We start from the raw sequence: 13,279 nt of genomic DNA, 5'->3' as shown, positions 1-13,279 counted from the left end.
AATAACATTTGCATTGTATTAATTGGGCAAAAAATACACTAGTAATTTATTTCATAGTACTTATCAAAATTTGTAATAGTATGTTTATGTTTCACGCAGAAGGCAAGGGATCATACTTCGGTGCTGACCATTGTATACCTGAAGTCTAACAAAGTACCTTTACATAAGTAGGCATTCATATTTGTAGAATAAATGAAAAATATTACCTATGTGTTGACTGGATATCCGTACCAACACATAGATTCTTTTTCTTTTTTTAAAGATTTTATTTACTTATTTTGGGGGAAGGGAGGGAGAAAGACAGGGAAGAGAAACATCCATTGGTTGCCTCTCACAAGCCCTGTCACATTGGGGACCTGACCCATAACTCAGGCATGTGCCCTGACCAGGAATTGAACCAGTGACCTTTCAGTTCGCAGGCCAGCACTCAATCCACTGAGCCACGCCAGCCAGGACAGATTCTTTAGGGAAAAAAAATATTTAACTGATATAATGTAAAAAATTAATTTTAAAATGTAAGCCACTCATATTAGGCTTGAGAATGTATTTAAATTGTATCTAAGAGGAACTAAAAAAGGGTACGCACATACTCTCCATTAGTGTATAGGGACAAAATTCTAAACTTCTCCTATGCCCCCAAAATAGATTTAAAAAAAGAGTTAATAACTAGCCATTATTAGAAATGGTTAGCTTAACTATTTGAAAGCTAAGAACCCTCTCCGGCATAAAGGTTTTAAAGTACAACTAACATAAATGACCATCCTAGTGAGCCAAAACTCTGAATCTCTGTATTTTACAGATCAGCAAAAATAAGCCTTCCTTATGCTAAATTCTGAAATTTTAAGATTCCAATTCTCCTATGCAGTTACTTCAGCTGATTTCAGGCCAAGAAAAATGAATTGCTTCACATTTCCCTAACTAACCCACACACTTACAAAACAATTTAGGAAAACTGGAATACTAAGAATCACTAAGTTACCCACAAAAACAAAAACGTTTGAAATTTCTGAGTTGAATGGTACTATTTTCATCTAAACTATTACTGATTTTTATGAATCTTGGCAGTTTGATATATGCTAACTCACCGTTAACCTGATACAATAACAATACTTTGCAATTAGGGTATGACTACAGAGAGAAATGCATTTGGTAGTAATGTAATTCAAGAAGCAGAATCTTAAAAGCAGTAAAATCAAAGAGTTCATCTAAGTAAATTAATGCCTTTATCACAAACAACATGAATATATTAAGATATTAAATGTTAGTCATTCACTTAAGCACCATCACTTTTCCTAAGAACCCACCACTGGTTAAGGTAGTTATCCACTAATAAATCAGCCACTAATATTAAAAAAAATCAGTCATAATAGTAGCTTCTGGTAGTTAATAGCAATTTATTAAATGGATATGAACTTCCCTAAAATCTACAGCATCAGAAGTTAAAAATGAACTTGATCTAAACAAGAACCACTACAAAAGTTTAAAATTCAAAAGAAAAAAGTTGATAATCTTAAAAACACGGTGAAGTATCTTATAATCTACTAATAAATGAAAAGGCTACAGTTCTTATTCTATGCTTTACTGAAAAACAGTGATTAAAAATGTTAATTCTTTTCTTCTATGTGACTTATAACAGAGTAATAAATTATTGCTTGATTCCTGCCAGGCTACAAAGACAGAAAAAAGCATTAGAAACTAACATAAAGATCAATGAAAACTTATGAATAATAAACTTTTTAATAAGAAGTTATAAATGTACCTTGAGTAGATTCAACTTATACTAGCTTATTAATCAGGTCAAAATATTAGCAGTAAGTTGTGAGTCAAAACCTAAGAATTTAAAATTTCCCCTTATTTCTAAATAAATTATTTCCGTTTTTTATGTGAAATCAATACATTAGTTCTATAGAATGCTGGTACATTTATACAACTTATAAGTTATCTCAAAATAGCAAAAATATATATATTTTATATATTTTATATATATATATATATATTTTGTTGTTGTTGTTTTTGTTATTTAAGTTCTTGATTTGTACACTACAAATGCGGAGCACCTCTCACCATTATGAAGTTCTCCAGTGACGGTGCCTTCTCCCTGTGGGCTGCCATCCTGATCTCGCCACTTCCAGTCAAGGCCTCTGATCACACGAGCCCCTGGAACCATGTATTTCAGAACCTGGGAGCGTACTAGACGTCTCTGCCTTCTGAGATTAGCTTCTGCTTCCTTAGCTGCTTTTCCTGTAAGGTAAAAATTAGAGAAATATAAACAAAATCACTTTAGATAGATATAACTGTTTTAGTAACTCAGAAAAACATACTACCATCTCTTTACCTAGCTGATCTTCACAGACTCCATTTACAGTGCCATAAAGTTCAAATCCCGACAGCGAGAGGTAGTGAGTTTGACCACTAGCATTCTTTCCCATCTGTTTAATTCTCACATGGCGCCATCCTTGTTTCTCATCCTTTGGTGGATCGAGAGGCCAGGTTGCTGTAGACCTGTGGATGTGTTAAGGGAAAAAATTTTGTAATATTTTAAAACAGATGAAAAGATGTTTAAGGTACAGATTATTTTTTTATATAACAGAACTTTAGGAAAAATAAACTAACTTTCATACTCAGTCAACAGTTTTACACAATAAAAGATCAAAGGGAGAAATATAATAATTATGAAAGTTAAATATGAAATGTTTAAATGTAAATTAATTTCACGCATTATATAAAATTTATGATTAATAAAATCCAAAAAAATAAGACAAGAAATTTTATAAGATATGCTTTTATGATAAAAAAATTTTAATTCTTGCAAAGTTTTAAGTGATATATTTATGTATCAACTTTAAAGCTTAAAAATATTATCTAGTAATCCTAGTTAAGAAGCTCCTTCCATACTACATCAAATGCAGAAAGTAATTTAACATCACACTCTATATACCCCTCAAAATTTGCACAATGTACAGTTAAAACTTACTAGAACTAAAATTTTAGAAATGTAATACTAAACTTCTGTATTTAAAAAAATTATATATAAACATAAAATTTAGGAAAAGATACATAAAAATAATATAAAAATCAATTATTAATTCAATAACCAGCAATGATCGGCAGCCGTCCGTCTCGAGAGACGATGGTGTAGCTTCTTAAGAGTCTATCTGCACCGCCGAGAATGGCTGTGCAGTCCAACTCGGGAGTGACATGGTATCTGTCTCCTCCCGTGTTGAATCGACATCTTGTGATGACGCTGGAGTGTCCTCTCCAGTGAAGCTGAAGCTACAGAGCCTGGGCAGGGTGATATGGAGGGTCTGCTGTTGCCCATGCAGCAGACCCCCCCTCTCTTCGCAGCTGAAGGGTCCAAGGGAAAGACGGAGTCAATACAGCTTGGCTTCAGGTGCGCCGCAGGAGTTGCCGGTGTTGACTACAACGTCAAACCGCCTTAGGGACTCCGGCTCCGGATTTTCTGTCGGGGTTTACTCCCTTAGCCTTTCCCCTGAAGAGGTATGCCGCAAGGCAGCGGAGGTTTTTTGGAGTCAGAGTTTTCCTTCTCTGATGTACCCTGACTGGAAGATCGAACCAGCGACACTTAGCTCGCAGGCCGACGCTCAATCCACTGAGCTAAACCAGCCAGGGCCAAATAACCAGCAATAAGCCATTGTTAATTTGTTGACCATTCACAAGTATTATGTGAGTAAATGAAGAGTTTAGTAAAAAACTATTTCCAGCCCTGACCAGTGTGGCTCAGTTGGTTGGACAATTGTCCCGAAAAACACAAGGTCTCTGGTTCAATTACTGTTTTGGGCACATGCCTAGGTTGCTGGTTCATCCCCCATCAGGGCACAAGAGGCAACTGATCAATGTTTCTCTCCCTCCCTTCCTCTCTCCCTAAAATATATATATATTTTTAGAAAAGCTCTTTTTGTTTTTATTAGTGTGCTGTAAATACACTCAGTATCACTATGTATCAATTTCTTTTAAAATAAATATGCTCAGATTTCTACTAATGTTTAATATAAAGCTTTTGAGAAAGTTTTGGTAAAGTCAGCTTTTCAAGTTTTAATAGCTAAATTGTACTATCAAGTGACGATATTAGAAAGAAAATCTTGCTTCAATATCTCACAAAGAAGAGAGCTCTAAGCATATACAATTTAAAAAATAAACACAGCTCTTTACTGAGTTTTCCAATTCACAAAGACTCCTCAACTAACCCTGGTTCATTGAGACTGCAGTCATCAACATGGGTATAAAAAGAAGTCCAGTTCTGTCCATCTTTGGATACCTGGAAAACCCAATTTCTCAGGGCAGATCTTCCATAACCACGAGCATGACGGAGAGTATATGCTGATGGTATCACCCAGAGACCCAGATCTATGGCAAACCAGGCATTTTTATCATCATTGCTATGACAATTTAAAGCTGAATTATCACGACTTAATATGTCTTCTAAACGGCCATAAGGTAGATTTCTTCCTTCTGATGATGTTACTACTACAAGTCCATAAGCAGCTGGATTTACCCATTCATACGCAGTTCTACACAAAAATGAGAAAATATTAGCAGTTAACACTATTAAAATAACTTCATTAATTCATATTAGCTTTTTTCCACATAAAATTATATCAACTTTAAAATTTCTACAATTAATAATTTAAGATCTTTCTTCATAAAAATTTATTTAGGGTCTTAAATTTAACCTATGAGGCAAAATTCCTTAAACTACAAGATACGCAAATTTTATTCTACTACTTAGAATTATTTCTCCAGGTGAATGTTCTCACTCTACATGAAATAGAATGACTTACTTGGCATTTGTCCCAATCCAGTAAATGATTCCATTTTCATCAAAATCATGTTGGTGCCGAAATATAAAATTTTGGCCTTCTCTTAATTTCCGAACAAACACAAATGAAGATCGGTCAAAATCATACCACTGCTTTGCTACCTAAACCAAAAAAAAAATACAAAAGACACTTTAATAATGCTGTTGTAAAACATACTGCCCAATCCTTTCCTACGCCTTTAATGTGTGTTTAGAATATAATAAATATTAATTAAATAATATTTTTTTAAAGGACAGAACAATAGAAATTTCCACAACTAAAGTACCCCACTAATAATATCACAGAGTATTTCTTTAGGCTAATATTTCAACAGCTAGAATAAAACAAAGTCTTAATTATACAATACAAAATATTTTTCTCCTATCAGGTTTTATATATTTTAATAGCTATATATTCAAATTAATGAAAATAATTTCATATTCCTTTATTAATTGGCATTAAGATTTTGTTTACTATTTTAACATTACAAATAATTTTAATAAACATCTTTATAAAGAAACCATTTATAATGTATAAAGATTATTTTCTTAAAATAAATTCCTAAAGCCTTGGCTGCTGTGGCTCAGTGGATTGAGCACTGGTCTGCGAACCAAGTGTCACTGGTTCGATTCCCAGTCAGGGCACGTGACTAGGTTGAACGTCAGGTCCCCAGTTGGGGGTGCGTAAGAGGCAACTGCACATTGATGTTTCTCTCCCTCTCTCCTTTCCCCTCTCTCTAAAAACAGATAAATAAAATAAAAATAAAATAAAGTAACCTTGTTAAAAAATAAATTTTTAATAAAAAATAAAAATAAATTCCTAAAAATGGAATTACTAGATCAAACTATATGACCCTAACTCTGAATGTATACTTCCCAAATTACTTTTCTAAAGGGTTAAACCACAGCAGAGAATGGTTATTTCACCATGCCTATGCAAGAGCTCACCATTTTTAAGAGGTACTGTTCCAAAGATTCTACTGTAGCTAAGGGTTCCATCTTCAACATTCTACCAGTCCTGTCTATCAATGCAGTTTCTCCAGGTGCACGCTCCAACCGAAACCTTAATCTTCTTGTAAGTATCTACACAGAAATTATGAAAATGCTTCAGAAAATACCTTGCATTTCCTTACAATTGTAAAAAACGGGCTGTTACATGAACACACTAATTCAAATTTATAAAGTATAACCATAAATAAAGGATCAATGTCTGTTTTCTGTTAAATATTTTTTTCTTAAAAAGGTTCTCTGAATAAGTGATATTGGCTTTCAAGAAAGAAACAAAGTTGGGGAGGGAGAGAAGAGGGATAAGTAGGGGAAGGGTTTGGTAAAGGAACTAGTATAAATAACCCATGGACACGGACAACGGGGTGGGGATTGACTGTGGGAGAAGGGGTGGGCTGTGTGTGGGGGAGCAATGGGGAGAAAAGTGGGACAACTGTCATAGAAAAATAATAAAAAAAATTTTTTTTTTTAAAGAGAGAAAGAAAGTTAACTATTTAAAATTTCTATGCAGCCCTGACAAGTGTTGCTCAGTGAGCTGGACATTGTCTGGCAAAGCAAAAGGTCACTGGTTCGATTCACGGTCAGGGCAGGCCTGGGTTGCAGGCCAGGTCTCCTTATGGTGGTGGCGAGATACAACTGATCTCCATGTCTCTCTCAAGACTCTTGCACACTGATGTTTCTCTCCCTCTCTTCCTCCTACTTTCCCCCTCTTTCTAAAAATAAAAAATTTTAAATCTTTTTTGCCATCTCCTAAAGTGAAAAGTACATAATAAAAGATGTTGGTGCTACAAAAACTATATAAGCAGAGAAAGTTCCAGTCTTTGAGACTAATCTCTACTTCACTCACTTATCGAAGACAAAGTCATAAAAAGGATGGACCACAAAATCCCCTTGCTCTTCTATATCATTCTGTCTGAAATGAAATAAAGTAGACCTCAACATCTTGTTAAATATATGTACAATGTGAAGTGCACTAACTACGCTTTAACTTTCTAGACAGAACTCTCTAGCCTGGGAATCTAGTGACTTCCACACCATTATTGGGTCCTGGGGGGTATGGCAACTTTTTAACTTTAGTAGTCACTGTTTTGTCAAATATAGATTCTTATCACTTACTAAAGGAAATATTAAAAAAAAACTATTCCATGCAATGGAAGGCAGGATAGGCTGGACAAATATAAGATTCAAGGACAAAGGACCTGCTAGGAAATAATTTAAAGTAATCCATAGAAGATATGATAAAGGTATTAACAGTAAGAATATTTGTTTTGTCTGTCCATACCTGGATCACAGTTGCTAACGAAAAAATAATTAAATCAATGAATGAGAATGTCAACCAAATAATATTTAGGAAGAAACAGCCTTTTTATAATCTGATAATGACAGATTTCTGAAAGAATCAATAATTCGGAATAGCTGAGGAAGGCCATCAGGCTCTAGCCAATAACATACAGAAAAAAATATTATGCTTACATATTGACACACAGAGATGAAGGGACATACTCATAATTATAGAACAAAAGGACACTTTTTCCTGCTTTTCCACAGATAAAGTGTCTTTTTCCACTTATGACCTATCAAATGAGTTATTACTTAAAATAAATATTTTATTGAAAATCTACAGCAATTTGACTGAACAAAATAAAATTCAAATGCCAATACCTTTGTGAGTCGTTAAAAAGAACAATCCAATGGCACTAAGGTTAAAATCTTTAATAATTAAACAGAATCATTATTTAACACAATATTTAAGTTTCTGTTTTTATTTTAGAAAAGTATAAGATTGCTCCTAACAGTGTTCAGCAATAAGAGCGATTAGTTTTCATGGTTACCTGAAGGTTGTATGTAGATCCTGGTGTATCATACAAATGAAGAGGTAGACGTTCAATAGATTCTAGTACAGCTATTAACTTCCGAATTAATGCAACTGCTGGTCGACTGTGAAAAAAAAATTGTTAAGAGTTTTTACACAATTTCATGCAGAAGTTCACACAGAAATGGCAATAACCAATCCCATAGAGATTTCTACTTTCTTATGAGTGCAAAGGTAAGTTTAATTTTACATTACACTATATCTGAATAAGCTAAGATACTTTTGTAACTCAGTTCCCTTGACTTAAGAATATTGAATTTTTCTTGTACATTTATCCACTGCATTCAAAGTAATTTTTTAAAGTTTAAACGATTTTACTGTATTTGACATATATAGAAGAATATGTAAAACAGAAAAATTTTGGAAATGGTAGTATATTTGTTGGCAAGGCAACATTGCTATACTGTTCCTCAAAAATAATTTGACAATTTATATCAAGAAACTTTAAAAATCATCTATCACTTTTAACTCAGTAACATCACTTAAAGGAATTTATGTAATAAGATGTCTCCACTGAGACAAGTATTTGTTAATATTAAAATAATTTGGAAGAGCTAAAAATTTTAATATAGTATTTAAATTATTATACATCCATTAAATGTAATATGCACTCATTTAAAATGGTATTTAAAATTAATATATTTGAATTTTTACTACTTTACAAATTCAATCATATTCAATAGTAAATAAAATAGTAAAATGAAACTTCCATCAACCCATCACCCAGCTTCAACTATTATCTAATAACCAATAAATTTCTATCCACACCCCCACCCATTTTTCTCCTTCCCATATATTTTGAAGTGCCAGAGAACATATCATTTATGTATAAAAATTCAAGTATATACTTATACAAAAGAATTCTTAAAAAACAAAAATCACATCATTATCACACCTAAAAAGTAATGAATAATACTTAATATCATCAAATATTTAATCCATGTTCAAATTTCCAGTTGTAACTTAAAGAATCTAAATTAAGTGGTCAGCTGCATTCAGAACAAATATGTAATTTTCCTTTCATTCCATTAGAGTAAAACTTGCTTTAAAAAAATCTTTCATCTTTATTGGATAAAAAGTTCCTATTTTGTGTATAAACACTATTAGATTCTATTTTTAAGTAAGTATATTGCGAACACTGCAAATAACAAATTAAAATAAATGTGGGCATTTACCTTTCATCATCTTCATTTTCACTAAAGGCTGTTTTAAAAACATTTATTCTTTCTACCAATTGACTACAATCTTGTTTCACATCTAAATCCATGCTCTAAAGAAAACAAAAAGGAGAAAGTACAAAAAAAAAAAAAGTTTTAAGGCTGTTACTAAAAGTATCAAAAACACATGCTACAAAGATAAACATTAATATTTATAAAGTAATCATTACAATCTAATTTAAATCATTATTTTCTTTCCATTAAAATTCTTTTTACTATATGACTAGTAGACCACAGCTAATAAATACATGGATTTTTATCTTCCTTCTTCAATGTTTTAACAGAGTAGCAATTACAGTGTTAAATCAATTTGTCTCAAAGTGTAACATGGAAGGTGATTTCAGATTATTTATGACGAATATTTTGTATTTTAACAGTACTATTTTAATTACTAACAGAAAAAAGCTGCTTCATAAAAACAATGACTTCATAGACATTACTAAGTGACATAATATATCAATATAATTTTAATAAATGGAAATAAATGCAAATGGTAAAATTAAAGAAGATAGGAGACTGACTGAAGTTAAGGTAAATCTTTAGTGTATCACCACACACAATGATTAAGATCAAGTAATTTAAATGGCCAACAGAACTCAAATAAAGACAAAACCTTCACTTTCCATAGTTCTAATTTGTTACAATAAGTATACATGATGTTCCATTAAAATAAAAATTTGTATCACAATAACAAAATTTAGGTATTTAAGGTCTTAAAAACTATTTTTTATAAGAAAATCAGAGCATAATGTTAAATATAGAATAAAGTTATGTATTTCATTCAACAAAATTGTGAACAAATTATAATGGGATAACACAAAAATCTAAATAAATAAATTCAATTATTTAATTCAATTGGCTTAAATTAATAATACAACTTAAAGTAGAGGCTGGATAAAATATAAATATTAATATTTATTACTCAGCTTTTAATATTTCTTGACAAAACAAAGTAAATTATCACTCTACCAGAAGAGTAGGGAAAAATGATTTTTAAAACTATATACTTTGCTCTGTACTACTTCATAAACTTACGTTGTTTAAAACAGTAAGAAGTGCTTGTACTAAGCCACTACTGCACATTTCATATGGTGAAATTGTGTTTTCATCCTTCAAAAGTACAATTAGATTTTCTAAAGCTGTCTTCATTAAATCTCTCCAAGTGTTTTCACTCTCAATACACTAAAAGGAAAAAACAATTTTTAATAAAGACAGTCAAAAAATAAAAGGTCTTTATATACTTATCAGAACATCAATTACCATGAAAATAAATTAGATATTAAACAAGATTAAGAAGTTCAAATTATTAATGGATATTAACTCTACCAGATTCAGCAAACTTTTTCATAAAGGGCTGATAGCAAATACTTTAGCCTTTACACGCCATATGCGCTCCCCTCCATGAACTCTGCTACTGTAGCCACCGAAACAATCAGACAATACAGGGATGGGCAAAAGTAGGTTTACAGTTGAGAGTACATGAAACACAATTTATTCTTATGTTATTTATTAACTATTGTTTTATTTGTATTATAGTTGTAAATGTATCTTTGCCCATCTTGTATATAAATAAGCATAGTGTGAACAAAACTACTTATGACACTGACATTACATTCTTTTATAATTTTTATGTATCATGAATTATTATTCTTACTTTTGTTTTCAACCATCTAAAAATGTAAAAGTCATTCTTAGCTCACAAAGCCATACAAATATAGGTGACAGAACAAATTTAGCTCGTGGATATAATTTGCTGGCCCCTATCAATACCCACAATATAAATAAAGTGGAAAAACTAAACCAAGATCATTGCATGTTATAAAATCCAGAGGCTAACATACTTGTCTATTTGTATGAAGTTCCCAAGATGACTCTAACTGAGTTGCTATGTTTCTGAGCGTTACCACCACTCCACGGGGCATGCTTTCAACAGCTTTAAAGTGGTCGTCATATAAATCTCGAGCCATAGTTCGCACCTATCAAAATTAAAATTTACAAATTTCACTACAATTAATAATATTACCAAATCTTCACACACACACACACTCAAACATATATGCAACTTTTATAATTAAGATGTTTGTGCTGTTATCAACTTCCAAAAAAATGGTATATAACTTCTATTCATATACAGCAAAAGGTTCTAAAGGTTGAAAAACTACTCTAGATTTTAGCAGTGTCAAATAAAAGAACTCATAATTTTAATTTTGGATTTTTTTTTTTTTTTTGCTAATTCACTGAGAAATTCACATCATCACAATTATTTTTAATTAAACTTTTCATTCATAAGCCAAAAAGAAACCTACTTCATTTAAACCAAATTTAACAACCTGTAAAAAAAACTTTGCTTTTTAAATTTTATTTATTTATTTATTTTTAGAGGCAAAGGAAGGGAGAAAAAGAGAGAGAGAAACATCAATGTCCAAGAGAAACATGAATCAGCTGCCTATCGCACTCCCCCAACTGGGGACTTGTCCCACAACACAGGCACGTGCCCTGACTGGGAATCGAACCAGCGACCATTCGGTTCACAGACCGGCACTCAATCCACTGAGCCACACCAGCCAGGGATAAAACTCTGCTTTTTAAAAAATAAAAGTAAATGTTTACAATGAACCATTCAGAAAATACAGATAAGCAAAAATAAACAAAACAGAACAATTAAGCCTTCTGGAAGTCCATCAACCAAAACTGAACTTCTTAACACTTTTAACATTCTGGGGTATAATTTCGGTTTTATGTCTTTTTTACTATGTATATTATTCACACAAAGTACTCTCTGTATCATGTTCATATATTTACACATTTCATCTTGGGAAAGAAGGACTATATTGTTGGCTTGGGTACTAACTACCTCATTTAAATGAAATTAAATGTTATTTGTGAACAACCCATCCATGTTCTAGGATTTGATCTGATGAAATTCAGTACATAAAATTTTTTAAAAATATACACATAAGTAACATAAATTTAGACTTTGTGTAAGTTCATTTAAATTACAAACTTATGAAAATCCTAATGTAATAGAAAAATATTTGCTCCCTAAATAGGAAGTACTGTTCCATTCTATTTTGGTTGCCTATGCCTTTCAGAATTAAAAGAAAAGTTCTCAATATTACACAACATTAAAAAAACTACCCCTTTATAAAACACTACTTATAAAATTTCAAGTTAAAACTAATAGTCAAAATTATGTTTGCCTAAAATTAGTGTATACTGATATACTGTTTTCATACACAAAAAGCCACATGGCCACTGAGTTACTACCAATTTTAAGAAAGTGAGTCAATAATTACACACTTTCTTAAAGAAATTAAAAACACAGGACAGAGACAATGTTCTCCTTGATTTACTTCTCTTTTATATTGTAAAGTACCAGCTGCTTGTAAGCTAAGACATTCTAGATTTGATTGGCTAATATCACGTATCAGGTATCCTAAGAATCTCCTGAGATAGTTGAGTGGTAGCTTTAAACAGAATTACAGTTGATAATTCATTATATGAGAAACCCATATTTGCAAATTCACTCATTAAAATTTATTTGTAATCCCCAAAACAATAGTTGCTGCATTTTCAGTCATTTCTCGGCATGCACAGTTTAGGGGAAACTTTGGGTTCCCTCACCATGCATGTTCCTAGTTGAGGTAAAACAAGGTGACACTTGACCTTCTTGTTTTAGCTCTCATACCATAAACAAGTGTCCTTTTCACAGTCTATTTTGTGCCACATTTTCACATTTTTGTGTTTTGTTGATTTCATTTTTTTAAATTGCCCCACAGTAATGAATTGCAGCCCAGTGTTCCTAAGTGCAAGAAGGCACATGTGCCTTATGGAGAAAATACATGCATTAAGCAAGCACTCAGCCATGATAGTGCTGCTGTTCACCACAAGCTCAATGCTAGTGAATCAACAATACATATTAAATATCGTGTCTTTAAACAGAAAGGATATGTATGGATCACATGACAACAATGTGACCAGAGCCTCACAGAAACCTAACTCTTTATTTCCCCTAGGTGCAATGATTCAGTGTTCATGGCAACTGTGCAAAACATTACTACTATAGAAAATAAAAATCAACTGTATTTAGTCCAAATGCCTTTTACCATTAATGGCTATTTTTAATTGAGATTACTACTCCTCAAATGCCCTTAAGATATCCCGAATTACAAAAAATCTCTGGCCTCACACTCTATTTAAAAAAATATAGAAACAATCACACAATTATATATACAGTCATGTACCCCGTAACAATAGGGATAAGTTCTGACAAATGTGTTATGCAATTCTGTGGTGCCAACATCACAGAGTGTACTTACATAAACCTAGATGATATAGCCCACTAGAGACCTAGGCTACATGGTATCT

At 32.1% G+C, this 13,279-nt stretch overlaps 1 protein-coding gene across 10 annotated transcripts in view; it reads right to left on the bottom strand.

The window, feature by feature from the left end:
• Nucleotides 1-13,279, bottom strand: part of HECTD1 (HECT domain E3 ubiquitin protein ligase 1) — an 89,109-nt gene that overhangs the window by 23,425 nt on the left and 52,405 nt on the right. For all 10 annotated transcript variants that reach the window (XM_090270156.1, XM_090270160.1, XM_090270157.1 and 7 more), the window contains exons 16-24: nt 10,753-10,887; nt 9,947-10,093; nt 8,870-8,964; nt 7,654-7,759; nt 5,765-5,899; nt 4,800-4,939; nt 4,206-4,529; nt 2,336-2,502; nt 2,065-2,241 (exon numbers count right to left, since the gene is read on the bottom strand). In XM_090270156.1, the coding sequence (XP_090126282.1) occupies nt 2,065-2,241; nt 2,336-2,502; nt 4,206-4,529; nt 4,800-4,939; nt 5,765-5,899; nt 7,654-7,759; nt 8,870-8,964; nt 9,947-10,093; nt 10,753-10,887 (1,426 nt within the window). The remainder of the gene's footprint in view (nt 1-2,064; nt 2,242-2,335; nt 2,503-4,205; nt 4,530-4,799; nt 4,940-5,764; nt 5,900-7,653; nt 7,760-8,869; nt 8,965-9,946; nt 10,094-10,752; nt 10,888-13,279) is intronic.

This window comes from Furipterus horrens, unplaced genomic scaffold (genome assembly GCF_987537825.1).
Source record: "Furipterus horrens unplaced genomic scaffold, mFurHor1.1.pri manual_scaffold_3, whole genome shotgun sequence".
Taxonomy (NCBI): domain Eukaryota; kingdom Metazoa; phylum Chordata; class Mammalia; order Chiroptera; family Furipteridae; genus Furipterus; species Furipterus horrens.
This window is presented reverse-complemented; position numbering and strand designations above follow the sequence as displayed.